Source organism: Nestor notabilis, unplaced genomic scaffold (assembly GCF_000696875.1).
Source record: "Nestor notabilis isolate BGI_N333 unplaced genomic scaffold, ASM69687v1 scaffold17277, whole genome shotgun sequence".
Taxonomy (NCBI): domain Eukaryota; kingdom Metazoa; phylum Chordata; class Aves; order Psittaciformes; family Psittacidae; genus Nestor; species Nestor notabilis.
In genome coordinates, this window is record NW_009936227.1 from 5,726 (window position 1) to 33,055 (window position 27,330).

At 37.3% G+C, this 27,330-nt stretch overlaps 1 protein-coding gene across 1 annotated transcript in view; it reads right to left on the reverse strand.

Annotated features, from left to right (window-relative positions):
- Window positions 1-209: 209 nt before the first annotated feature.
- The window catches only part of DZIP1 (DAZ interacting zinc finger protein 1), a gene marked incomplete at its 5' end in the record, with an annotated part of 33,578 nt that continues 6,457 nt past the window's right edge, over window positions 210-27,330 (reverse strand). Inside the window, 14 exons of the mRNA XM_010018240.1 lie at window positions 210-292; window positions 1,081-1,252; window positions 5,541-5,671; window positions 6,025-6,239; window positions 7,074-7,124; window positions 7,301-7,430; window positions 7,795-7,990; window positions 8,286-8,431; window positions 19,021-19,077; window positions 20,362-20,410; window positions 21,544-21,684; window positions 22,955-23,017; window positions 24,348-24,485; window positions 25,206-25,367. Coding sequence (XP_010016542.1) covers window positions 210-292; window positions 1,081-1,252; window positions 5,541-5,671; window positions 6,025-6,239; window positions 7,074-7,124; window positions 7,301-7,430; window positions 7,795-7,990; window positions 8,286-8,431; window positions 19,021-19,077; window positions 20,362-20,410; window positions 21,544-21,684; window positions 22,955-23,017; window positions 24,348-24,485; window positions 25,206-25,367 — 1,734 coding nt within the window. The remainder of the gene's footprint in view (window positions 293-1,080; window positions 1,253-5,540; window positions 5,672-6,024; window positions 6,240-7,073; window positions 7,125-7,300; window positions 7,431-7,794; window positions 7,991-8,285; window positions 8,432-19,020; window positions 19,078-20,361; window positions 20,411-21,543; window positions 21,685-22,954; window positions 23,018-24,347; window positions 24,486-25,205; window positions 25,368-27,330) is intronic.

Here is a 27,330-nt window from a genome sequence, read left to right on the forward strand (position 1 = left end):
CTCAATTTCCAAACAGACATGGCCAGTAATGTGTATAGGAGCATTCTTGTTTCAAATTCAGGACTGCGAGACACCAGAGCTCTGTAAAGAGTACTCCTCGTTATGATGTGTTCAATATAAGAAATGAATAAGAAGCACTTGATGTTTTCAGCTATATTTTCAATGTCAACCAAACCCAAAAGGAGTGCCTTCCATCAGGAACACAGCTATTATACATCTGAAGAATCACTCCAGTCTGTTACAGTGACTAAGCTGCTTTTTAATGTGCTTGTGTTATCAGCTTCATGAAGGCCTGTTAAAATAATAAAACAATATTAGCAGTTATTAATACTATTTAGGGGGTATTTTTACTTTGTATTTATCTACGAGATAAAATGACATGCCATGTGAGCAAACACCTGTGGGCTTCAGGAAGTTCAGAATTTCAACCAGTGAGGAAATTACAAGTGTTGACAACGTGAAGGCCGTTTCTGTCACAGAATACAATGCACAGTACAAGCAGGCAGGCAGTGTCAACATTACTTTTCCTTTAAAAATAACCTGAAGTATCTTTATATAACTGACACAGCTTTAACCTTTACATATATTGAAATGTTAACACTAGAAACTACTATGTAAGTTCTATGGAAGGTTGAGGCTATTCCTTTACCTGTAGTTCAAGTATTTATCTCAGCCTGGTAGGTCTTGAACAAACCTGAAATTTTAGTATTATTATCACCAAGACAAAGTGAGAATGTTTGCCTCCTCTCTTAAATTTGGGAAGGGATTAAAAAAACCTCAGGATACTTAATTTTTAAGATGAGGTTGAAACCTGATGGTACTATATGTTCTAAAATCTCAAATTTAAGTTTCTTGGCATCTCTCTATATTTGTGGTGTGATACTTACGTACAAGTATGTATCATACGTATCATACATGATTACTTACATGACATAAAACCAAGCACACAGTTGTTCTTACCTGTTAATTTGTTACAAAATACCATATATCGGATTACAATGTGTAATACACTATACTTGAGTTCTTCTCTAGGTGTGTCAGTTTCTTAAGGCTTATAATGTAGAAGTACAAATGTGTTACCTTCCTCCTTTGGTACACTTGTCTTCGGAACACACCATGCATGTACTGTAGATGCAGCATTTGACTCATTTTTCTGAACTGTCAATGCCTTCTGACCTCTATTGTCTTTCATCAATAAAAAGTCATCTTCTACTGATGATATATCCCAATCATCTTCTTCAACTTCTGTGAACTAAGAAGGAGAAATAAAAACATGGATTTTTCTTCTGTCTGCTCAAGTTGTGCTGAGATCTTCCATATACTCAACAATGTGAAACTGCGCAAGAAAAATGGACTGGCACATGGCTTTTACAACATCTATCACCACAGTTTTAAAATCCAAAAGACATGATATGTTTTCATGCAAGCTGGCAGTTCAGTTTGCTGTATAAGCATTCCGTATTCACATTAGCAAAATTTCACACTGCAATGAAAGCTTTTCCAATTTAAAACTAATTTATTTACAGAGAAAATTAAATAATGAAAGCTTAAAAACCCACATGTGCTCAAAGTTACAATATGTATTCCTCTTAAGACTCACTGTCAGCATGTACAAGCATATTTTTAATGAAGTGGAGGATTTGCATAATGAGTTCACAAAATGAGAGTCAAACAGAGGAACCTGAAGGCAGTGAGTCTGAGGTCTGTCTTACCTCACCTGCCTGAGAGCTAAGTATCTTCATTCAGCTTTTGAAAGAAGACTACAGCATTTTCCTGGTTGTCAATCAGATGTGGTTCAACAGAATCATGCAATTATTGGAGAGCCTAACTGGGGAAAGTGAAAGATACTTTCCCACAAAACTAAAACCTTGTTTCACTGGAGTCTCTCAGTATTACAGTAAGGTGCAGAAGGTGCTTCTATTGCACAGCAGAAAGATTCAGATGCTATTAGAAAACAATGTGAGGTATGTACATAGTAGAGAAAAATCAACAAATATGAACGTGTCGTGTGTCTCAGAAGAAGGGAAGAGACTGCAGTAATGCTCTATCTTGCAACATAACTCTATTTTAACAATGCAAACTGTTTTTCAAAACCTGACAGATGTGCTCAGTGTGCTGTATTATTAACATACCACGATTCAACATTTTGCTGTTTTAAACTATCTGATTTAGAGGGCGTGGTAATGGGAAAGTCAGAGTCACATAGACTAAGAAATGCTGGAGGAAGTTTCATCAAATATTCACTAAGTCTCAACGATTTTTAAAATATAAAATATAAAGAAAAATGTCAACTTCAGACACAAATCACTTTCAATAGAGTGTAAATACACAGCACCAATCCAAACTGCTAAGCAGTTTTATTAACTCCAAGACTTACCCTAAAAGAAATACCATTAACCACAATGTCTGGTGCAGGTGAACTCAGGTCATATGCCTTCAGGTAAGCACAAAATTCATTTTCTCCAAAATGCTTCTGAAGTAACTTCTGTGAAACATGACCTTTATAAAACATACCACAATGGGTTGTCTTATAAAGGTTTATGGTATTGTGGGTTTTGAGAATGACCATTAGCAGCTGTAATATTTCAGCTATGAGTTTTTAAGCTAATAAGAAAAAATTGGATTTTCAGAGAAACCAACCATTCCAGTAGCACTTCGTGCTTATGTCTTTGGGCACTTTTGAATATCCCTTGTAAAATTTGAAGAATTAACTTGAATTATACATCTGTATTTAAACATACAAATATGGACATGAATATACGATCTGGACTCCCTCCAAGAGGACCATGTCCACAGACCCCAGAGCTGGAAGCAATACTCCAGGTAGGGGTCTCAATGACAGCAGAATAGAGGGGGAGAATCACCTCCCTCAACCTGCTGGCCATGCTCCTTTTGATGCAACCCGGTTGGCCCTCTGGGCTGTGAATGCACACTGCCAGCTCATGCCCAGTATTTCACCCAATATCCCAAAGACCTCTCTACAGAGCTGCTCTCAATCCATTCATCCCCACATCTGTACTGATGTTGGGGATTGCCCCGACCCAGGTGCAAGACCTTGCATTTGGCCTCACTGGAGTTCATGAGACTCACACTGGTTCACTCCTCAAGCCTGTCAAGGCCCTTCTGGATGATATTCCTTCCCTCCAGTGCATCAACTGCACCACTTATCTTGGTGTCATCTGCAAACTTGCTGAGGGGGCTACTCAATCCCATTATGTCATTAAAGATACTGAACAGTACTGGTCCCAGTTCGGAACCTTGAGGGACACCATTCGTTACTGGTTTCTAGTTGGATCTTGAGTCACTGAATGTAACTCCTTGGACACAGCCACCCAGACAATTCCTTAGCCGTCTAAAAGTCCATCCATCAAACCCAATGTCTCCAATTTAGTGGTAATAACGTTGTGGGGGACTGCCTTACAGAGTTCAGGAAGATCACATCCATAGCTCTTCCCTTGTCTGCTGATGCAGTCACTCCATTGTAGAAGGCCATCAGATTAGCCAGGCACAATTTGCCCTTGGTGAAGGCATGTTGGCTGTCTCCAATCACCTTCTAGTCTTCTGTGTGTTTCAACATATCTTCCAGGAGGATCTATTCCATCATCTTAGCAGGCACAGAGGTGAGGCTGAGCAGCTGGTGGTTCCCGTGGTGATCCTTTTTACTCCTTTTAAAAACAGGTTTGCTGGTTCCCTTTTTCCAGTCGGGGACTTCACCTGAATGCCATGACTTTTCAAATATGGAGAGTGGCTTGGCATCTACATCAGCCAATTTAGAACCCTGGGCAGCATCTTGTTCAGTCCCATGGACGTTCCGTTTCCTCTGGTGGTCTCAAACCTGATCTTCTCCAATGACAGGAGGGACTTCATCCCTCCAGTCCCTGCCTTGAGGTTCAGGGGCTTGAGAGATGTAGTAAGAGAGGCTATCAGTGAAAACTATGACATTTTTAAAACGTAGACTTTAAGGCTTATTTTGCTACAGTTCTTTGCACCTAAAACCTTAACACAGTGGCTCACTGTCCATAGATCTTTACAAAATGTAACATCCCCTCCCGCACAGTCAATGGACAAGTTAGGTGTCACCCACAGAAAATCAAAAGCACAAAGGCTGAATGTGATTGCCCTACAATTACATCCAAAGTTGATTAAGACAATCACCCCTTTCTGGAAACTGAAATAGAAGTGTCACTGTTTCTGGGAGGAGTGATCAATTTCAGATTTAATTGGCAGCCAGGAAGCCCTAAGCTATCAGTTTTATTATGGATAACAAGATCCTCAGTAATTATTATTTGTTTATTTAGCAAAGCAAATATTTTCTTGAATGCTAGTATCTGGCTGTCTATTTCAATCTAATAACAACTAGTGAAAGTGAAATAGAAAGCATTCTCTGCTCTTGACTTCTGGTTTGGAGTCATTTTTGTTCCTTTTAAAAATTATTAAGGCAAAGATCAATATGCATCAAAGTGGTTTACCAATTATAAAACTCTAAACTGAGGGGAAGACAGGGACCTTAGGAGCCTGAGGGGTAAAGATTAAGTTATGTTAGCATTGTGAACGCATGCCATACTCAACAATGGAATTTTCCCCCACATTTAAAACTTCCATATCAGATGAAGCTCTAGAAATAAAAATATTTTAAATTATTAGATAAGCAAATTAATGTTTTCCTCCATGAAAACAAGATACTAGGAAAGCAAGTAAAGAAGGGGTCTTTCTACGTTTCTAGAATAAGAATCAGAGAGTGGTTTGGGTTGGAAGGGGCCTTAAAGATCACCTAGTTCCAAGCCCCCTGCCATGGGCAGGGACAACTTCCACTAGACCAGGTTGCTCACAGCCCCATCCAACCTGCCCTTGAACACTGCCAAGGATGGGGCAGCCACAGCTTCTCTGGGCAACCTGTGCCAGTGCCCCACCACCCTCATAGTGAAGAACTTAATCCCAGAATCTAATCTAAATCTACTCTCTATCTCTTTAAAGTCATTACGCCTTGTCATATCCCTTGTAAAAAGTCTCTCTCCAAATTTCTTTTAGCCCCCTTTATGTACTGGAAGGCTGCTAGAAGGTCTCCCTGGAGCTTTCTCTTCTCCAGGCTGAACAAGCCAGCTCTCACATCCTGTCTCCACCAGACACACGCTCCAGCCCTCTAAGCATCTTCATGGCCCTCCTCTGGACTCTCTCTGGCAAGTCCACATCCTTTTTATATTGGAGACCCCATTGCTGAATGCAGGTGGGGTCTCTGAACAGGAGATAAAAATGATACCAGTTGTGCACAAACTTTGAGCTAGCTGTAATGATCCAGAACAGTCATGGTATAAGGTAATAAGCAGTGTGGACAAAGAAGTCAACTTGTCACAGCTCACTTGCTAACACTTTTCTATATACCAGTACAGACCTGCCCGGAGAAACTACCCAGCTGTAATTCCAAAAGAGTCTTTTAGAATGAAGTTATTTACTGTGTCAAGATAGTTTCAGCATGAAAAAAAGTAACATACATACATAGTTCAAATATTTAATGAGATAATAATGACTATTAAAAGTGATACCTTCAGTTCTTTCACCTCTTCTTTCTTTATAAATGCCTGTGCAACATTTACCCCTCCAGCTGGTTTGTTCTTATTTCCATGGTTAGAAAGACTTTTTCCAACTTGTTCAGTCAGCTTTTGAATAACTGTTCCTAAAATTCATAAAAAATACACTGACAGCTGACATTCACAAATAAGGGGTTTTACTGTAAACATTCTAGAAATCTTCCACAGAGTAGAAATAAGTAAAAGAAAACTATGAGGCAAAGATTGTGTCTTTTTCTGCATTTATATAAAACAGCATGATGCACATCTAATTTGAACTTGCATCTCTAAGTGCTATATTAATGTAAACACATTAGCAAAAACATAAAGAGCATATGAATATATGCACGTTCTAGACTAGTCTGCCTTCATTAAGTTCTCTAACACAGAAATATTGTCAGGAAATGCAAAATCATGCACAGCTGTTAGGACATGCATATACAAAAGTAGAGGAAAAAACCTTTTGAAGTTTTGGCAGATGTTTTGGCAGGTGTTTCAGTTTCATCAATTTCGCTTTCCTCTGTCCCATCTATACTGCTTTTCCCAGAAGCCTTCTGAAGAATGCTAACTTTGCTGCTTGATGTTTTTGTCTGTTTTTGCAATAATTCTGGTGAGATGTAAGACTCTTTAATATCATCTTCATCTGCTTCTTCTTCTGAACTGAATGGTGGAGTTCTAAGCAAAACAAAACAAAACAAAATACAACATACAACCCAGGAATTACTGGATTTCAGCAACTGGATTGCTATATATATATTTGAGCTTCCTTGTATTTTCTTTTCAAACAACATGTGCATTTCCCTTAAGTGAAAAAACACACTTTTTAAATTTTAACTATCCATAAAACCATTTAAAAGAAATCACACTGCTAAGTAAACTCAGAAATTTATCATAAAATGATCTGTTGTATAGACATGACTATTTCCATCTATGCAACTATCTTTAAGAAATAATAGACCAATGAATAACAAGTCTTGCCAGGCAAACAAAGATAGGTTTTCATGGATCAGCAGGGAGAGCAAAGATAAGGCCCAAGGAATCCGCATCACAGAACATCTGTTATGACTGGGTTCAATGAAAATAATTTAGGAACTTTTTTATTTCAGTGCAGGAAATGAACATATCTGAGGTGACTGGAATTTGAAATACTGTGTTTAATTTTGGTCATAGTAAGAAAATATCAATAAACAGGAAAAGTAGGTCACCCTAGTCTTTTAATGCTTTTAACAGGGCCAGAAAAAGCATCTGAGAAATAAACTGAAGGAAGTGATACTACCTGATTTTACTGAATGTCCCTCTCTAGTTCACAACCAAGAAAACATCTGATAAAAGGAGAACAGGCTGTCTTTCAGGGATTATAACAACACATTCAAATAGTACTTTAAAACTAAATATGAAATACATGGTCCAGAGAGTGTTTATAATTTTAGCTTAATTAAAAATAGCTTTTGTGTGAATATTCAGTCACCAAAAAGGTTTTCTTCAAAAATACAAAGGATCAAAACATACGTGTTGCTAGATGTCTTCTTGGCAGCTCCATTTCCCAAAAGCTTCATGGATCTAAAAATAACAAGATATTTCAAGACTGACAGTCAACTAAGTAAGCAAAAAGTTTATATAGAAGTAATGTGAATTCTTTGCTCAATTCTTTCAATATTAGCAGGAAATCATCACATCAGCCAAAAACCTAGGATGGATACCTAAGCTATGAGTACTGTGAAAACAGCATCTCTTACTTGGGTGTAGATGTATTCTCAGTGACGGCTGTTCTTTGTTCGGGTGGACGGACAGCTGTTGAAGAGCGTTTTATTCGTTTTCGTGGTGTGGCAGTTGAGGAAATTCCCAATTGATTGTGCCTCTGTTTATCTACAAGAGAAGTTACCTATTGCATCATTAGAAATAATGTTTGGTTTCTTTCATATTTAATTTCTCAAAGTAAAGATGCCTCTGCTGCAGATTATAGTTCTACAAAAAAGAAGGGAAAAAAAAGGGTTTTTTTTCTTCAAAGCAGTTCAGAGTTACCATGTCTCTTGCCAGTACAGGAGCTAAGATTTCTGCATTTAAACACAATGTCAAGAACCATTTAAAGGAAAATGTTTAGTTGGCCATAATTATATAGAATATTTATCAAAAAATTATGAAAGCAGCTATACAGAAATGTTGCTAAGTAAAACCTTAAATAACAGTTACAAAATGTAAGAGAATGAAAAAAACCAAAACCCATTTTAACCTTCTGAAGGAAGCTGAGGACAGGAAACAGGTCTATTACAAGACAACGATTTCTCTTCAGCCCTAAAGCTGACTTGGCGCTCAAGATGCTCTCGAATTCGGTGGAAGTCAGGCTCTTGCTTCTGTTTGCATTCTCTAGCAGATTCAATAGCATGCAAAATTTTATTTAAGCGATCATTTGGGATACCACGGACACCCTAAGGAAACAAAATGTAAACAGAGGAGCTATTATTTCTGGCACTTATATCCTACAGTCATCTACACTCAATCACAAAGCTTGGAGAAAAATAATGAAAGTTGGTAACACTACTTACAGGTGTAGCTATATCCTTCACATATAATTGATAGCCATCCTCTCAGGTTAATGAATTGCATTTATTTATAACACATGGAAATTTAGCTTTGGATTTTATAGGTTGAGGGTTGTGGTACAAGAGTGAAAGACAGCAGGAAAAGCAGGGCAAAGATTTGAATAACTCAAAACAATCTTACTGCTTTAATTCCCAAAGATTCCAGCTTCTCCTCCAAGGCTTGCTCCAAAAACACTCGTAATTTTTTAGTTAAATAAGGATCAGTCTTCAAAGCATTTAATAAATACTGGTTACTTCTACCTGTTTTATGATCAACTCTCTCAGTTTCTAAAATAAGAATGGAAAAATGCATTTAAGAGACACTTGAAAAAAATACAGTACATGAGACAATTAAAAACTGCTCTGAAGCATGCATTTTTGACAAATACCATAGACATACATATGCACTTTTTGTCTACATGGAGTTGTATTCCTTTTAAAATCTTGGGCTAGCTTACAAAAGTCAGGTCACCTGGAATCTATACCTAAGCACCTCCTACCACTACAAGTATCCTTTACTTTGCTTGCTACATAATCACTGTGAAGTTATATGCCTGAATATTTAGCAACAAAATTCTTTACTATTAGAACTGTACTTGGTAACTTCTGACAAAGGAAGATTATCTTCTGATAATTAACTTTTCTAAAAGTGTTATTTCAAATCAAAGCTGAAGTCTAGCAGGAATTATGACTACTAATTATGTCAATTACGAATATGACAAACTTGTTGAGAAAAGCTTTAAACAACAATGTTCTCTAATGAGAAACACCTACTGAAACTGGATCTTTGGAAAGTAGTAACGCTTTGATAAGTCTTGGTAAAGACAAAACCTTAGTCTGAGGTTTTCTTCAAAACTCTATCAAGGACAAAGTTCAGTGTTGTGTTTTTTTCTATGCAGGTCTATGACATCATACATACTTAAAAGCAGACGAAGAAGTTTCTATCTTTTTCTCTTGCTTTAAGCATCCGTAATGACAGGAACTCTTACGCAAGAAATAAAGAATTATCTAGACAGATTCTTCTGTTGAAGAATCTTGACATTTAAGTTAGACTGAAGTATTATAAGGTCATACAAGGAACTAAACAAGCAAAACATACCCATTTGGGGCCTGCCTATAAAGGGTTTCTGGCAAGACAAAATTTTACTGAATGCCACTTATACCAACTGAACCGATAACCTGCAAGCCCATGGTAGCTGCTTCTGTCTGGCAGTGGTCAGCAAAGCTGGCAAAGCATACACAACATCCCAAGAAAGTGTACTGTAAACCACACTCCTAACTTCACCCCCTGAAATGAAAGGTACATCTTGGGGCAGGCGTTTGTCTCTTTCCAATATGCCTTAGAAGGCAGCTGGGTCATTTGCAAGCCCACAGACAAAGACGTAAATGAAGAAATAATCCCATATCATGACTTCCAAATATTTTATTTCAAAACAAACATGCCACTTTTCCTACTTTTAAACAATGATCATGTAAAAACCAGTTCCATTTACTTTTCATTTTTCTTTAAGGGAAAGATAAGCACCATGAAGAGGTGGTGCTTACCCAAAAAAGCCTCAAGACACACAAATGGTATTTAGGTTGTTTTGAGGGATTGGCTTCCAATGGATCCTGGAAAGAACTATAGGTAATACAAAGTGAAAGACAGTCCAGCTACCATACTAAGAGATCTGTGATGAAGAGGACAGAATCCAGCAGAAATCTTATCTGGCTTTGGGAACTGTGTGGCCAATTCAGTCCCTGACAGAGATGGGATTAAAAGTGATTTGAAAGTCGAGTTCTAGAAAAGGCAAACTGCTGGCGGGTGAGGAAACACAGATCTATCAGACAATCCACAGTCAGGAAAAGGTGCATTATGCAGTATGAAATCCTCCCAGAAAGCTATACATGACACATTTTAAAGTGGAACGCTCCAAGGAGCCTTCTGAAAATCCCATCCCTTTCAGATGTTAATCCTTACAATAAAATAGATAAATCTAAAATAATTTTAAAATTCTTAATTACTACATACTAATACAGGTAACAAGACTATCCAGCATTATTCTTATCAATGAAAATATTATTTCTTGCTAATTAACTCAAGCCAAATCCTCTTTGCCAGAGCCAACTATTTAAGGATCTCTTTTCTCACTCATTCTTGTTTTTTTTTTTTAAAAAAACAAACCCTAAATACTAGATTTAGCAAATTTGAAGGAAAGGAAGCCTAAGTCTGGTTCACTGTTGCAGCTCCTACATAATTCTATGAAATAATGTGCCAAGTCAAGAATTTTCACACTCTCCCTTACAAATGGCTGTCATTGAAAACAAAAAAATCTGGGTCTGTCTTTTCAGACTGCATTCTTTTCTTCTCTTGTACTGCAGGCCATGCCTTTAGGCACAGGAGAAGAATCAAAGACAATCCATCAAGAGAGATGATGGCAAGCAAGAGAAGTAGCAGAAAGAATGGCAAATATGTGAGCACTCTTTATTTCAGATTGTTCAAGAGTCACTGGATTTTCCCTGGGGAAACCTCTCAGTGACGCACAGATGTATTCAAACAACAATTCTGTTTTCAAAATAGCATAATCCCTTTAAAAATCTAAACTCATTGGCTATAAGGTTCGAGACTGATTTTGATTTTTGCACACAGTACAGATTATTATGTTATTCAGCTATTTGGTGTTTCATATGAAGCACTGTTAGCCTTCTTCAGGAGAAGAATGCCATGCAGGATGAACCAATGCTTTCTGTTCTGTCACTGTAAATGTGGCCTTGTCCAAGTTTTCCTCAGATGAAGCAGAAGAACCACTGCCAACACGGCTGCATCATTTCATTTGGAATTGCACGACCCTGGCTGGAACTGTGGCTGCTTAGAATCATAGAATCATAGAATGGTTTGGGTTGGAAAGGACCTTAAGATAATCTAGTTCCAACCCCCCTGCCATGAGCAGGAACACCACACACTATGTCACCCAAGGCTCTGTCCAGCCTGGCCTTGAACACCACCAGGGTTGGAGCATTCACAACTTCCTTGGGCAACCCATTCCAGTGCCTCACCACCCTCACTGTAAAGAACTTCTTCCTTATACCTAACCTAAACTTCTCCTGTTAAAGTTTGAAGCCATTACCCCTTGTCCTACCACTACAGTCCCTAACGAAGAGTCCCTCCCCAGCATCCTTATAGGCCCCCTTCAGATATTGGAAGGCTGCTATGAGGTCTCCACGCAGCCTTCTCTTCTCCAGGCTGAACAGCCCCAACTTTCTCAGCCTGTCTTCATAAGGGAGGTGCTCCAGCCCCCTGATCATCCTCGTGGCCCTCCTCTGGACTTGCTCCAGCAGCTCCATGTCCTTTTAATGTTGAGGACACCAGAACTGGACACAATACTCCAGGTGAGGTCTCACGAGAGCAGAGTAGAGGGGCAGGATCACCTCCTTCGACCTGCTGGTCATGCTTCTTTTGATGCAGGCCAGGATACGGTTGGTTTCTGAGCAAACACTGCAGGCTCATGTTAAGCTACCTAGAGGCAGGTGTAACTTAGATTATTTGCAAAAGTATCTTTGGTGTGTTTACGAAAATAGGCAGCTTCAACTTGCACCACCAACTTCCTTCTTCTACCTGAACTCTTTATCCTCTTATGCTGATTTTGAAAAAGAGGTGAGCACACATTTCAATAGCATTAGCACCAAACACTTTTGCTCTGCTTAGCCCAAGTGCCTTTAGACATATGGAACATGCCTGCTTTAAAAAGTTAGCCAGATTTTCATAAAAACATTGAACCTGGATAAGGAAATCGTAACATTTACAAGCATCAATAGCAAAGAGGAGACTGACACAAACAAGGAATGTTTCCACCCAAATCACATAAGCATGCTGAATTACAATGAAAAATACCATAGGTATCAAAAAGCATTTACTTTTTTATTTCCAAGAAACACATGCCACTGTATTTTGAGCTGAATCAACCATTACCTTTTTCCTCTTCTGAAAGCTCCTCTATGGGCTCCAGCATATGCACCAAGGGTGCCTGCTCTGATAATGAGGAAGAACAGGAACACCAGACAAACAGGACAGAAAAAGGTCAAAGTCCAGAGTGGGAAAGGCAAAAAAAAAGATGCTGATGTCAACTTTCCTGATTGCTGACAACCTGCTGTACAATCGCAAACCTAATGCACCGTGACTCTTCGCTGCCTTGGTGGTACATTTTCATAGAGAAGACCCTACTACAGTGCTCACTTAGTAGTGATCAAGTTGCCCAAGCATGTGTGTCTACTGTCAGCTCTGACAGATCAGAGTTTTAAGCCATCAGTACAGGGCTGGCTGATACCTCACACAACTATAGAAAACCCCATGCCCTTCTGGAATGGCACCCACGGGCCAGGTGGGATGCTTTTAGGCATCTACAATGACAAGACCACCTAGGATTAAGTAAATTAATACTATCATTCATTTCCCATAAGAAGCATTTTAATTTTAAAATTTATTGTAAAATATTGTTCTGTGCAATTTGATACTGGAAGTTTACAAAGGCAAGTGAAATGGACAGGCACAGAAATCCTAAAAAATATATGGTAAAAATGTTAACTTATTATTCCACAGAATTATTAAATACTGAGTCCATACATGCAAAACATAAGGAAATTTTACATATATATATTTTTATGATAATTTCCAATAAAACCAATTTAAAAACTCTATTCAATCACTCCAGTATAGTGAGAGTCCATATCATCATGTGCTTTAAAGAAATCATGAATGTCCTCTGCTGAAAACAGCTTCTTAAACACATTCAAATTATCATTACATTGGCTGTCAGGAACAAAGTACCACTGTACTTCAGTACACTTTAAAATACACACTATAGGCTTCAGATATGAGATGCATGAAAATGCTTATATGTAGATTAATAAAAAAACAGTTTTTAAAAGTGTTAATATTCACCTTCCATAAATTATTTCGGTGAAAACTAGAAGCTGAGTTTCTTCTAGGGTTTATGACAAAACCAGAGATGAGCAAACTATACTTTGAGCATTCAACTGATGGCAGTATCGAAGAATACAATTTACTGGCCAGTATTTTGGGTCAATATACATTTGCCTCAGCCTTCACAAGGAACCTCTGGCACTATAAATGGTTGTTAACACTGTATGGGGAGAAGGGGAGGAAGTGACACTGCAGTAAAGATGCCTGCTTTTCAGCACTACTTGTACAATGAGGCACAAACATGGATGCACTGTGATGGGTAATCACAGTGACATGAGCACTTGGAGCTAAGTGACACTTACTGTCACATCTCCAAATACTCTCCATCTGAAGAGGAGTAAAACTGGTAGTGTAGATGTTTAGATATGGTAGTTGCTCTCTCCATGCTTTCCATGCTTGCAGCTATATTCAGCCTCTCACACGCTTTTCCAAGCAGGTAACCAGATTTGTTCCCACATAACTTGTACTAAATAAGAAGTTCTAAAAAAATATGCTTCTTACACCATCACAAGATGCTAACAAGATGCAAATGTCAACATATTTTACAGAAACATGTAACAGCAAAACTGAGAGACAAATAGGTTTCTGGCCTTTCAGCCTCCAAGGCTGTCAAATTTAACAGTGGTCAAAGCATTTCCAGGCACTTGAACATGATCCTCAACACTACTGCTACTGTTGCCCTGCACCAACTAACATTCTTCAAAACAATGTCCAGGCACAGTTTGGGATCACTCCCAAAACCCTACAGTGAGCCTGTTTTGGAGGACAGAGCCTAAAGCATGGATGAGATTTGGCAAGATTTAATTTAGCTGCATGGGCATTGAGGCCCCTGAGTTTCTTAGCTGGACATACTAGAGAGTAAGCCAGCTGATGTATGATTGGATTCAATCTATACTTGTTTTACCTGAACTTCACTCAAATGCAATCTGCTTAAAGGTGCTGACTCATCCCTGCACAAGCCCTTGTCTGGTAGCTTAAGTTGACAAGAAAAGCTCAGTCCTCAGAACTCAGACCTGAAAAGAGTCTGCTGATCTGGCAAAAAGGTATATGCTTCTTTTCCTCAGTATACTTGAAACAGAGGAAGTTAAAGATAAGTAAAAGAAAAGAGCAAAACCAAAATGCGTTACTGTTATGTTGTAACACTGTTCTTCAGCGCATGACAGAGCAGGTTGAATGCTAAGACTTGGGGGAGTGCAGTATCTGGGAAAACCAACTTCTCCAACATAAGCAGGCTTTTTCTTTCTCTGTACTGTACACATATTCTAAGGTATATTTATTAAACATCACATTGGAATCAAATCTAAAACAATTCTGGTGATACAGACTGAAATCCTAACTACTATTGCCATCCTGCCAATTATCAGCCCTAAACCCAGTTCAGCTGACCCTAGAGGATGCTGTTCTACATCAGCATCATCAACATGAGATCTTGCTAGTCAGGATCTTACTCCTAGCTTTCATCCTGGCCTGAGTGTTGAACCCAGACAGACAGCTTACCTTTCTTTTTGGACTCACACCTAGAAATAAATTACTTGTTCCTAGTTATTCTTAGTACCCCACTCCAGCTGAACAGCCATACTGTGTCCTTGTCTTACTGGAAGTGGATCCCAGGAGGCTGAAGCAAGGCAGAAGGCATGTTGTGCTCCAGCAGGTCACCTGCTTCGGACTACCAGGGTACTGGCAGAACTGGAGATTACATCAGTCTTGCAGTTCAGATGCGACCTCAATTACGCTTTGTTCATTGACACAATGTGATTCTTGGCTCTCATCTCCACTCCTTTCTTGGCTATAAAATAGAGATTAATTTCAACTTCATAATTAAACCTGTTCGGTCAGGTTCTGCTGCTGCTACTTTGTTTAACTGATCCTTCTTAACTTGACCATAACTCTCTTTTCCAATCAATGTCTATCTAAGCCTATTCCGAACCCTAATCCAAGCTCAGTGATCCCTGTAAAATCCTGGTTCAGCAGTAACAAGATGTCTACTTGTGATACTAGCCCTTTGCAAATCCTACCGTAAAATAACAACTTTTGTTGACATGGACCACCTTAACTCCAAAGCTAATTCAGTACATCTTCCTCAACAGTCCCACACCTGACCCTAACCAAACAGCATTATTGCTAAATTCTCTACCTAGCCCAGTAACAAATTCTAGACACATCCTCCCTGTATGTCATCAGCCAGCCTCAATCCCAAACCTAGACCTACCTTTATCCTCAGAAGAACAGTTCCTGCCAGCTTCAGGCCTGAAGCTAACTAAATGGTAGCTTCCAACACCAGTCTTTATGCAGGCTGGACATACTCTTATCTCGCTGCCCTGAATCCAGACATATTAATACTAGCCATCATTAAGGCCAGCAAACTTAAAATGACCTCCGCAATGATGTCTGTCATCCCACATCTTCCAGAATATCTCTTCTGCCAGCTAATACACGTAGAGAGATAGAAGAGATGTATCAAAAGTCTTAATTTCTTCAGTGGATAATTAATTATACTGCTGAAAAATTATGTACCTGGCATACTTTGACAAATCATTAAATACATGTTTTAAAAATACTTGAAGACAATTTCCATGCAGGTGGAGTACAAAAATATATTTATCAATAATGAGGAATTCAGGCTGTGTATATTTAAAGCACACCATGTATTAAATGTCTGTTCTTATCTACTAGCTTGATAAAAAAACCCCACCAGCATTCTGACCATACTATCGGAAAAGCAGTTTTCTGGCCAGCATTTAAAGGAGAAATGCTGTCTATTTCCTCTGAAATATTAAATGTTAAAGAACTTCTACCCTGAACAATTACCTATAGTGGAGTACAACCTACGGTAAGTACTTTGCACTTGCAATATGAAAACCCAGGATAAAATGTAGAACTTCTCTGCTGTAAATTGCTGCACTTTTTAAAAGATGTAAGGAATGTAAGCCATGATTATAGTCATGATACACTCCTTTAATTATACTCAAATTTCACATCCAAAGAGCTGCCAGACTTCATTTGTGATACCTGTAATTTTGACCATCATATTTGTGTCAATGCATTTCATGTATTTTTCTCCTAACTCATCAATGGGAAGCCATATACTGCACAGCGGCAGCATAAATATTAATTTTAAACCAATATTCTTAAATATGATAAATTTTTGACACTTACCTGAGGCCTCTAAGTTAGGAGCCTAGTCATCTCAGACTCCTTCTACAGTCAATGAAGAGACACAGGCAACTTCAAAGAGCAATTCAGATCTTAGTTCAGCTGAACCAAACTCTGAAGGTGCCCCTTTTCTCTGTTAACTGCCTGGGAAAGCTACTTTGGCTAAATTCTCCTCAGACGCTTCAGCTATGTCCCTAGTGATAGCTGAGCCTTAGTTCACACCATGTTTGAAGACTGGGAGATAGGTTTTAATCAACAATCCAGCTAAGGTGGTACTTGTTTTTTAACTACTGTCTTCAATATTCCACCTAATATTACTGACCTAACAGAGATTAAATATTAAACAGTATCAACCGTTCAATATAGGAGCCAAAGCCTGATTTTAAAATATGACTTTTTAAAATAAAAAATAATAATTAACCTGTTGCCCTTTTGTGAGCTTGAAGTAATCTTTGAAGATAAGATTTCAGTTATATCTGCACAAAACTCTACAGCTAGCTCAGAAATGGAGAGAAGAATGATCAGTCGGGATGGCATTCAGGGCACACTATTAGCTCTTGCAGGAAATCAGGAATGTTAACACAAAAGCACCAGGCTAACACAGTTATTGCACTACTTTACACCTAGGATACCTCATTTGTAACTTAGGTATCTATCTTTTTGTAACACAGATTTAAGATGTGCAGAACAAATATTAGGATGCAAAAGCTTCCAAGCGACTTTGAAAAGTATACTGAAGTTCACATTGGAGAGCCTTTTCCAGAATTAATTTTCTTTCAAGGAGAAACAAAAAAAGGAAGATATTCCATATGCAGGCAATTGTTTTGTAGGAAAACTACAGCTCTGGTGATTTCAGAAATGCTCTGTGCTAAATAAATTTGTGAACAGAAGTTACGAGCAAGCGCTTTTACTTTAATAATAGCATGAGATGCAGCCATGATGTTGGAATTCAGTATGTAATTCAATCCCTTGAGGAGCCCTGAAAATTTTGGACAAGACACTATAGCCTCTGCTAACTTCTACATCCAGAAATTAAATAGGGTAAGTTTAAAAAACTCCAGAAGGGAAGAAAGGGGACAGAGAGAGAGACCTGCAGAGATAAACAAAATAATCATCAGCAAAGGAATCTGAAGGAAACACCTTCATTAAGGTTTCATAATAAACTGATAGTGAAACTTCTGTATATCAAAGGCAGGAACAGCCTTTTCTATCTTAAGAAGTTTCACAAGGTGCCACAAACTTCCTATTTGGAACAGCAAGAAATTAGGAAAGATCTGAATAAGCTGATTTAAATTGTCAGAGTACAGAAAATACTAATGTTCAGAGAACTGTTTTCCTCCTCAGTACAAATGAAAGTAAACGCACTAAGAAAGCAATGCTTCACAAGCTTGCTGTGTAAGCCCTTAGCAGACATACTCTTTATAAAATTTTTTTCTTAAATTCAGGGCAATAGCAAAGCTACTTGCCCTGACATCTCTTAGCGAGAGCCAGCACTACTGTGTTGGTGCAATGAAGCTGGTTTGAATGAAAAAGAATGAGATTATTTAAAATACTATTACTAATAATCTATTCTTAAATATATTATTACTTTTCTCCACACAACGTTTCATCTATATATTTTCACATAAAAAGCTTCAAGCACTACATTGCTAACCTTGCATAGGCTAGAAAGAAATCTCTCTTATTATTCAAAATGATGTTACCATATAAGAATCTATTTTCCTTCATTTAATAATTCTTGGCATAACAGATATTTTTAAATCAACACTTCGTATTCATAGTTTTTCATTCCTTATCAAGTTATATTGAAAACCTCTGTTGTATACTGCCCTTCCTCCCATATGCTTTTTCAGAACTTCTTGCATTTGCTGTACAAGATACATTCTGTACATTTTTCTTATACAAATTCCATTTTGTCTCCCTACGACAGGTTTTAAAACTAACAGACATAATGATTAAAAAAATATTTAATTATAATTCAGTGATTCAAATTATTAAACTGGTTTGTAACATTTAAGTACTTTACTTGCTCAAAGTTCATTTTTCATTACTTTCCTACTTAAAATGCAAATAAAGAATTAACTGATGACAGAATATTGGTATGGTAACAATACTCTCCATTAATTTGCATACTGAGAAAGAAAAAAAACTATTTTCACTACATACAAAACAATGTAAATGGAAGTTCATCCCTTCCCCCAATTCTAAACAGTATCACAATGCCCCAAGTTAAAATAAATAAATAATGATATATATTTAAACTACAGATATACTCTGGAAGAAGTATCTACATGGCTATTTTGACTGTTTCTTCTATATTTTTCCTCCTTGCCATTAGACCTCACGAGGAAAACACGGTACTTCAGGACTTAAAACCAAACACCTCCACATGTTTCCCTATACAAATCCCAGTACATGTATAAACCTATCCAGTATATGCATATACCAGATAAGCACATTTTCTATAAGAAAATGACATTTCATTTCCTAAATTAGTTTCATTTACCTTAAAGTGCATCAATACTATACACGTGCTAGGAAATGTTCTCAAATTATTTTCTTTTGGTTTTCATTTACTCTTTTCAATAGTGCATCTTTACAATTACTTAATAGGAATTCTGAATGCTGACATACAGCAAAGCAATTCCAAGTATGTTCTTTCAATGTAACTACTCTTATAGTTATGATTTCACAAACAACACATTTGAGAAGACAGAGGGTGAGATTTGAAAGTACTGGATCTGGAGCTATCAAAAAGCCTTACCATGCATCACTTGTAGACTTGGTTTAGATTCTTGAAGATGCTCTACTGTTGTGTTCACTAAAATAGCATAACAGTAAAAAAAAAGTATTATAGTAAGCAATAAAACACATATACAGATTCTAAAATGTAGCAATATTTAATCATATTTATAAATCATGTAATATTTTGCTTTAATGGAGAAAACTTAAATAATTTAAAAAGAAAAAAATGGTTGTTCACAACATAAAAGTATGTCTTTATATATGCTTAATGTTTTTAATACTTCTAGAATCTGGAAAAGAAACTAGTAACTAAATCATCAGTAAACTGGAATGTGATCATGTCTCTTTGGTCATGTCTGTATGCTGTCCTTGTGTCCCAGGGAAGAAGTCTTGGCCCAAAGCTACTTAGTTAAGTCTAGCCTTATCAAGGCTTATATTCCCCAAAGAGGATCAACTGCACAAAGCCTATATATATCATGTATAGAGTGTAGCCTTAGAGTGAATCACCATTTCAATTCTATATTCCTCAGCTTAGCTTGGGGCCTACGAGCAAAGTCACTTGTGTGCCATGGTCTTATACTTGTCTGTTTTTTAGTGTGGCTGAATATCACAAGCTCTAGCTGAAAATGCATACAGCCTTACTGTTACTACGTTTTCCTCAAACTAACCTACTCTCTGCTGCTAGATTCAGTTCAAACCAATGTCTTGTCAGTAAAGCAAGTTGCTTTCCAAACTGGATCATAATTAATTCAGATGTCATCATCTATTGCAATCAACTTGTTTCAAGTCACTGCAACTGCAGCATCACCTATATGGATGTTTGGGGTGCAGGACTACATCCTAAAACACTATTATCATCAGGTTTAGTTACTTGTAAGACTTCAGGTGTTAAAGCATTGCACAGACAAAAATGCCAGAGTTCTTCAAATTCTTTGAACAGATGTATCCTAAATCAAAAACTAATAATATTTTTCTACTCTTTCAGTATTTTGGCTTTTTTGAGTTCTGCAGCCTAAAGATAGTCAAGCGTGAAAAAACAATTAAAATTATACTTCATAAAGCAAAGCCTCAAGTTGTTCACATAATACAAAATAAAGCTGCTACATTTCACATCTCTTCACTATTCAAGCAATCATCTTTCTACATTATGAGTTCTTACAGACACAAAACACTAGCTTTGCAAATCATGACATGAAAAGGGGTAGGTACCCTGTGAAACACAAATGGCCAGTACTGATTTGATTTCAATATTTAGTTAGTAAAGTTGATGTCTATATTTTTTAACGAATTGTAACATTTGTTTCAGTCAAGCTGCTGAAATGAGAAACCAAATCTGATTTTTCTTACAGTTTGTACTTACTATCATATGGTTTAATGTTTGCAACTGATCTTGTGGACAATTCTTTTATCTAGAATAGGAAAGACAGACAAACGAATAGTTACAAATGTAAATGATCAGTATCTAAAAATGAACATTTAGTACAAAATACCTAGTTTCAGTGCTATTCCATAACAGAAATTACTGTTTATGATTTGGAGAGAAAAATACTACTTTTGTGGAACTCTGTTCTACTGTTTAATATATATTTCATTCACGCTTAATGAACGCTGAAGACTTATTTCTGTTTGTTGTCTTATGTGGACTTAAACTTTGTCTGCCCTGTTATTACAAGCTATAAAGTGAAATGAGAGCAGGCTTATAGACCACTTCAGCACTTAGAGTTTCAATACTTTCTGCTTCAGCAATTCATGTTCAGTTTTGCAAGCCTAGCTCCACTCCAGGGAAACACTTATTTACACATTTATTTCAAACATATGAACAGTTCTCTAGTCTGCTTTGCAGTTCTGTCTATTTGACACCCAATACATGCACTGAATGAAACTGAGAGTGTAGAGGAAATTATCTGGCTGTAATTCAATCTAAAGAAAACAGTGAATCCACTACAAGCAAAACAATGAGGTGCTGGAGCATGTCCAAAGACCAATGCAGCTGATGAAGGGTCTAGAGAACAAGTTTATGAGAAGCAGTTGAGGGTACTGGGGTTGTTTAGTTCAGGGGAGACTTTATCGCTCTCTGTAACTATCTGAAAGGAGGTCGTGGTGAGGTGGGTGTTAGTCTCTTCTCACATGTAACAAGCCATAGGACAAGAAGAAATGACCTCAGGTTGAGCCAGGGGAGCTTTAGATTGGATATCAGGAAAAAATTCTCCACTGAAAGTGCTGTCAAACATCGGAACAGGATGCCCAGGTTTGTGGTGGAGTCCCCATCCCTGGAAGTATTTAAAGACATGTAGATGTGGCGCTTAGGGACATAGTTTAGTGGTGGACTTGGCAGTGCTAGGTTTATGGTTGGACTCCATGATCTTAAGGGTCTTCTCCAACCTAAGCAATTCTATGATTAAGACAATGTTCTACACTCCCATTCTCCAAACATAAGCCCAGGCCATATAGACACACAGAGATATATCAAAGACCAAATGCTAGTAAAATGTTTCTCTGTGTCCTATGCTCTCTGAAATATAGAGTGATTCACAAAACAGACCTGCTTCTTCTGAGTAATAATCAGATCATTCTGCTCCTGAAGCCTCTGCCCCAATTCTTTTATCCTCCTCTTGTAAAAGGCGTTATTTTTATTCAGGTCTTCTCTCACTGATAATTTAAGCTTCTCAATCTGTGACAGTAGCTATAAAGCAATCAAAAGAAAAGTAACTTCATATTATTATAGAAAATACTTTAATACTAAACAGTGTAAACAAGGAAATGTCATGCTTCAATATTTTTACTTTTTTTTCCTTTTCTTTTTTTTTTTTTCCCCCCCAGAGAAACCTTAATGTCTCAGGTGATTTCACTGGGATTTGCATATATTACAGCTGTCTGGATCACTTTTTACTTACACAAGGAAGATTACCTAAATCTCAATACAAAGGAAGGGACATACATACACATTGCTGAGATTGCCTAAAAATAAGATTGCAGGAAAAAGCATATGACTCTATAAAAATATTTGGTTATAGATAGTATCAAATAATGTAATCAAATAAGGAGATGAGATGGGTATTTGCATGAAAAACCTATTAGCTCTGAATGTAGAAGAAAGGGAACAATATGTTTTAAGTGCACCATCCCAAAAGTAATACTTACATTACTCCTCCCTTATTCTATTCTTGCATTGTATGTGGGTGTATCATTAACTACATCCTTTTTGGGGAATGTTCCATGGTTCCTCCCCACTGCTTTCTTGCGAGAGGAGGAGAAGCATTGGTCAGACCACTATGATCTGCTCAGTTCTTACATGGTCACGCAGATGAAAGGAAAATGAAAGGAAAAGAAGCAAGAGAAACAAAGCAGGAAAGAGATTAAAAAGAAATGCAGACATAAAAAAAATCTGAGGAATAAAGCTTTGTATAGTAAAATACATAAACTGATGCAAAATAAAATGCCATGGTGTTTTTTCCTGGAAAAGCTGAACAGATTCTGCATTAGAAAGCTACAACTAAAAAAGCAGCAGAGAAGTGAGAGAAAAGAAGAAAAAAAGATTGAGACATACTCCAAAGGTACATGGTAGCAGAAAATACAGAGCAGATGAAAGCAACATGTTGGCAAGTTACATCTCAACTTTCCAGCACAGCCACTTAACATAGAAAACACTGCATAACAACACAGTCCTTGAAGAACTAGTTGTAAGCTCTTCAGAAGAGAGATACAGTTTCAAGTGTCTGTCAGGTTCTTAAATGACAAATTCTGTTTCAACCTTTGCCTTGACTGAAACATCAAGATCCTAGCATTACAGAAAGACAGAGATAATAAGTAAGTCTAAGAGGACACACTCTTACAGCTCTTGATATCCAGGCTTCCTAATCCAACAGATGTATTATAGCATATCAAGGACTACTGAAAGGGTAATAAAGTAAGAAAAAAAAGTCTCCTTTTAGTTGGTTTGCTGTGCCACTTACGAGGGACTTTTCTGTCTCATGGTCATGATTCAAGGCTTGTATTCTAGATGTCCACTTACTTTCCTGCATAGAGGAAATTAATATTAACTCCTGTTAACAATACATTATCATTTAGTTTGATATCTGCAGCTTTATTTCTTCTTAATAACACATTACAATTTAGTTTGATATATACAGCTTTACTTTTCTAAATAAAGCATAAATACTGAAAAGATCATTGACGATAGGAAGCTCGAGTAACCCCATATTTAAGACTTAAAACTGTCATTAGTATGTTTTATACATCCAAGTATGTATATCCAGGCATGGTTTTCTTACCAATCACTCTAGAAACTACATCTTTGCTCCTTAATTTGTGTCTGTAGTTACTGTCAGTAAGAATTACACAAGTATTTTGATGCATCTGTGTGTATTAACAATAAGAGTAGTAAGAGCAGGGCTTTTTCCCCCCAAATAATGTCATTTCAAGCACTCATTAATGATGTATTTTGTGTAATGTTGATTAAAAAAGATATTAATATATGAGTTTTAGAGTGGAGTGAAGTGAATCTTCTTTGATGAAATAAAAAAATCCCCATAAAGTAAAACTAACTGAGGTGCCCACATTTCTGGATGATACCAGCAATAATACAAAGACCTTCACATCCCAAGAACCATGAAATATATAATGCATGTCTCAAAGTGTCAAAAAAAGGAGTAAAAAGCTTTGTGGTTATTTCCAAAGCCCTCACAAATCTTTTTTTTTTTTTTTTTTTTTTTTTTTAATAGGTAAAACCTGGACATGCAGGTAAGTCTCAGAGCAACGCAAAGACCTTGGCCCCTGTGGCCCTTTCCAGCTCAATCCTTCCTACAGGTGGGACTTTGGATTTTCCAATTGATTTGCACCAGCACTAGCATCCATACTGGTCAGATGATATAGTCCCAGTACAGAAGTTGAACCATACAAGCTGAAGTGCTTCATACGGCTCAAAAGCCACACGCTGACAAATCCTGTCAGAAAGTTTCTCAACTCTTTTTCCATCTTGGATAATGGACAATTCCAATTCTTCTTAAGTGGCCTCACTGATGAGCCCACATAAATGCTTTATTAGAGTCCTCTGGAACTGAACTGCAACCATACTGGGTAAAGCTAGTTATATTTAATCACAAAGAATAAGAGAATATCAATAAATAAATAATGATTAATTTATTTATAAAGGATAAGTGAACTAATGCCTTGATTTCCATTATAAAAATTGTACTAAATAATAGTAAATCTTCAAAAAGAAGCTACTGTGGGACACGAGAGACATGAGAGTTTTACTTATGTATTTAAAATCCTATTCAGAGATATACAAAAATAAAAAGAACACAAGTAGTCTGCCAAAAGCAATACATTAAGTTATAGTGTTACCTGTTTTTCAAGAAGTTTGACCACATCACGATAATCCTGAGGACTCTGAGGTTCCTCTTCTGTAAAGTCCTGGCTGTCTTTCAGTGTCCCTAAATTGGATTTTTGTGGCATGTTGGACTTCTGTAATTCTACCAGTTGCTAGAAGGAGGCAGGGGGTGAGGGGGAGAAAGAAATTAAGAACATGCATCCACATTTTGTTATTTAATACACAATTTACTTTAAACATAACTTTATGGAGACTGCATCAGATACTTTTCTCATTTATCACGAGTTCAGCATTTATTGAATTTCACATAATTATTGATATATACATCTAACATAAATATGCCTTGCAAAGTGCACACAGGACATAGCAGCTACAAAATATAAGCTGCTATGGTAACACTGTGCATATTTGTTTTCTGACCCACCAGCTCTCTTGCTGGTGAAAATTCTGGAAAGCATTTCTAGAGCATGCATTGAAAACACATGTGGTTATACTGTCAGGACTATAATCCAGAGGTTAGTCACCCCCATGCCAGTTACAAGAATATTAATGTAAGAATACCTAACAGACAGCAATCATATCTACTCATCTATAAACAGGCATTCAAAGGTTGAAGAGTAAGAAAAAACTGACATAGCTGCTGAAAGCATAATTCATTCATCTAGAACAGTGCTATTTAAAAAAGATCTGAAATTATGTTCATAAAGTACTGGTATACAAAGACAGAATTATGGCTGTCATCAAACCATTATTTTTAGAGTTTCATATGAAGGTATCTAAGATGACTACATCACATTTCAAATATGTGAAGTCATTGCCATCTATTATAAGGAATTCTTGCCATAAAATGTTGGAAAATGTAAATCACTTACATTTTCTAATGTTGAATTTCTTGAAGATAACTCCTTAAGCTCTTTCATAAACATCTCTTTCACTTTTTCTATTTCATCAGCCAATTTCTCTTTTTCCTCCTCTTTCCATTTATGAAATGATTGCAGAATTTCTTCTTCTTTTGATTTTTGCTGTTCACATTCCTGAAATTATTTTAAAAACATTATTTGTTATTTTTCCCCCCATGCAATACCAATTCGAGCACCCAAACTCTGTGTGGGAAGCAGTCACTTTCAATGGGCAATACTGTCACATCAAAAAACATAAAACCCACCCGTTTCATAATAATTCTGGGGTAGCAAACTATACATTTTGCTATATTTTACTAAGAGATTTTGGTAGTGCATTATTTTTCATTGAATAACAGATGAGCAACCTTACTTGGTCATATCAAAGATCCACTTAATTCAGCATCCTGTTTCTCATAGAGGGCATATCCTGTTTCTCACAGAGACCATAAGCATTTAGGTGGGAAAAGATAATACCAGGGCAAGCAAACACACACATTCTCCTTAATAGTCTCCAAGCTGCCAACTGTTTCCAGCTCAGAGGACTTCCTCAGCCAGACAGAGTTTTGTAAACTCAGTAGCCTTCAATACATTTCTCTTCATACACTTTTGCAGTCATCCCTTGTGGCTGTGTCAGCTTTTAGCAACTGCAACATCTTTTGCCAATGAGCTCCACAAGTTGAATGAAGAGCCAAGTTTGGGGGTTTTTTTTTGGTCTGAATCTGGCTCCTGCTAGGTTCATTTCATGGACGCCAAGTCCTGAACTGGAAAAGAAAGTGAATGATTAATACCTATTCACTCTATGTATCTCATAATTCTGCAGGCATCAGTATCTCACCCTCCATCTCCACCGAGCTGTTGTCTCTTTTTTAGACTGACAACTCTTAGCATGCTCAGTCACTCTCATAGAGATTGATCATCTTTGCAGCCCATCTCCATAACTTTTATTATTTTATCATATCATATTTGAGATGAAGGGAATAAACCCACACATGGTATATAGGGTGTGGCTTGCACAGCCATTTTTCAGACTAATTTGTAGTATTTTATTTTCTTTGCTGGCTGCTATTAACCACTGGGCTGACACTTCCATGGAACTATGTATCTATCACAACCTTAAGATCTTGTCCTTACTAATAACACTCAGCTCAGAGCCCATCATTTTGTTGGCAAAGTTAGAACTATTTTTTCCCCATATGCAGTTAACCCACTTTATCTGTTAAATTACTTTTATCATTCCATTACCTAGTCATTCACTTTTGTATAGTCCTCAACTTGTTCAATGTCCTGCATTTCACTGCCCAGAATATACACACTTTGCAGGCAATCCCTACATCTTTCCATCACAGCATTCACTCAGAATTTGTTCTCTGGCTAACTATAACAAGCAGTCATTGTACAGTCATGAAGAATGGGGTCTTCTATATCCTTTCACTTCAAAGGAAGAGAAGGGACCAAACACTGGAAGTATAACAGTTTTTATCCAAATTCCCTCCAGCAGTGGTTCTCCTAAAAAAAGCACAGGGGAAAGATCTTCTGCTCTGTCCAAAAGACAACAACATAATGATACCTGAATTGACAGTGGGTGTCAGTCATGGCAGACAAACTGCAACCAGCCACACTCCACATTCCTATCTTCCCTGAAATCCCAGAAAAACACAGAAGTTTTGAAAGCTCCTTGTTGTGTAACACTGCAGGTTGCAGCTTCAGGACATTTCAGGTAGTCCACTTGTAGTCAGGAGTCTCAGCTAAAACAAGTGACTTCAAAATAGGCTCCTAAGGCACAAAAAAATGTACACTGCCCTGTTACAAATACTCCAAGTTCAATTTCATAAGAAAAACAATCCGTTACGGGCAGGAAAATTATGTTATTGCTGTACCTCTCAAAAGTGAGGTACAGAATGAGCAGCATGCCTAGCATGTGTCCACATAGGGCTTCAATTCCTAAGTGAAACTCTACCCACGCTCTTCATTTGGTAATTCAGTACTTTTGAAAATGGAAAAAAAAAACCCCAAAACAACACAGGAAGCAGAATGGCCCTGAGAAAAGAGGAACAAGAGGACTGGAGAAAGGAGTCTAAAGCTGTGTTTAGGGCAA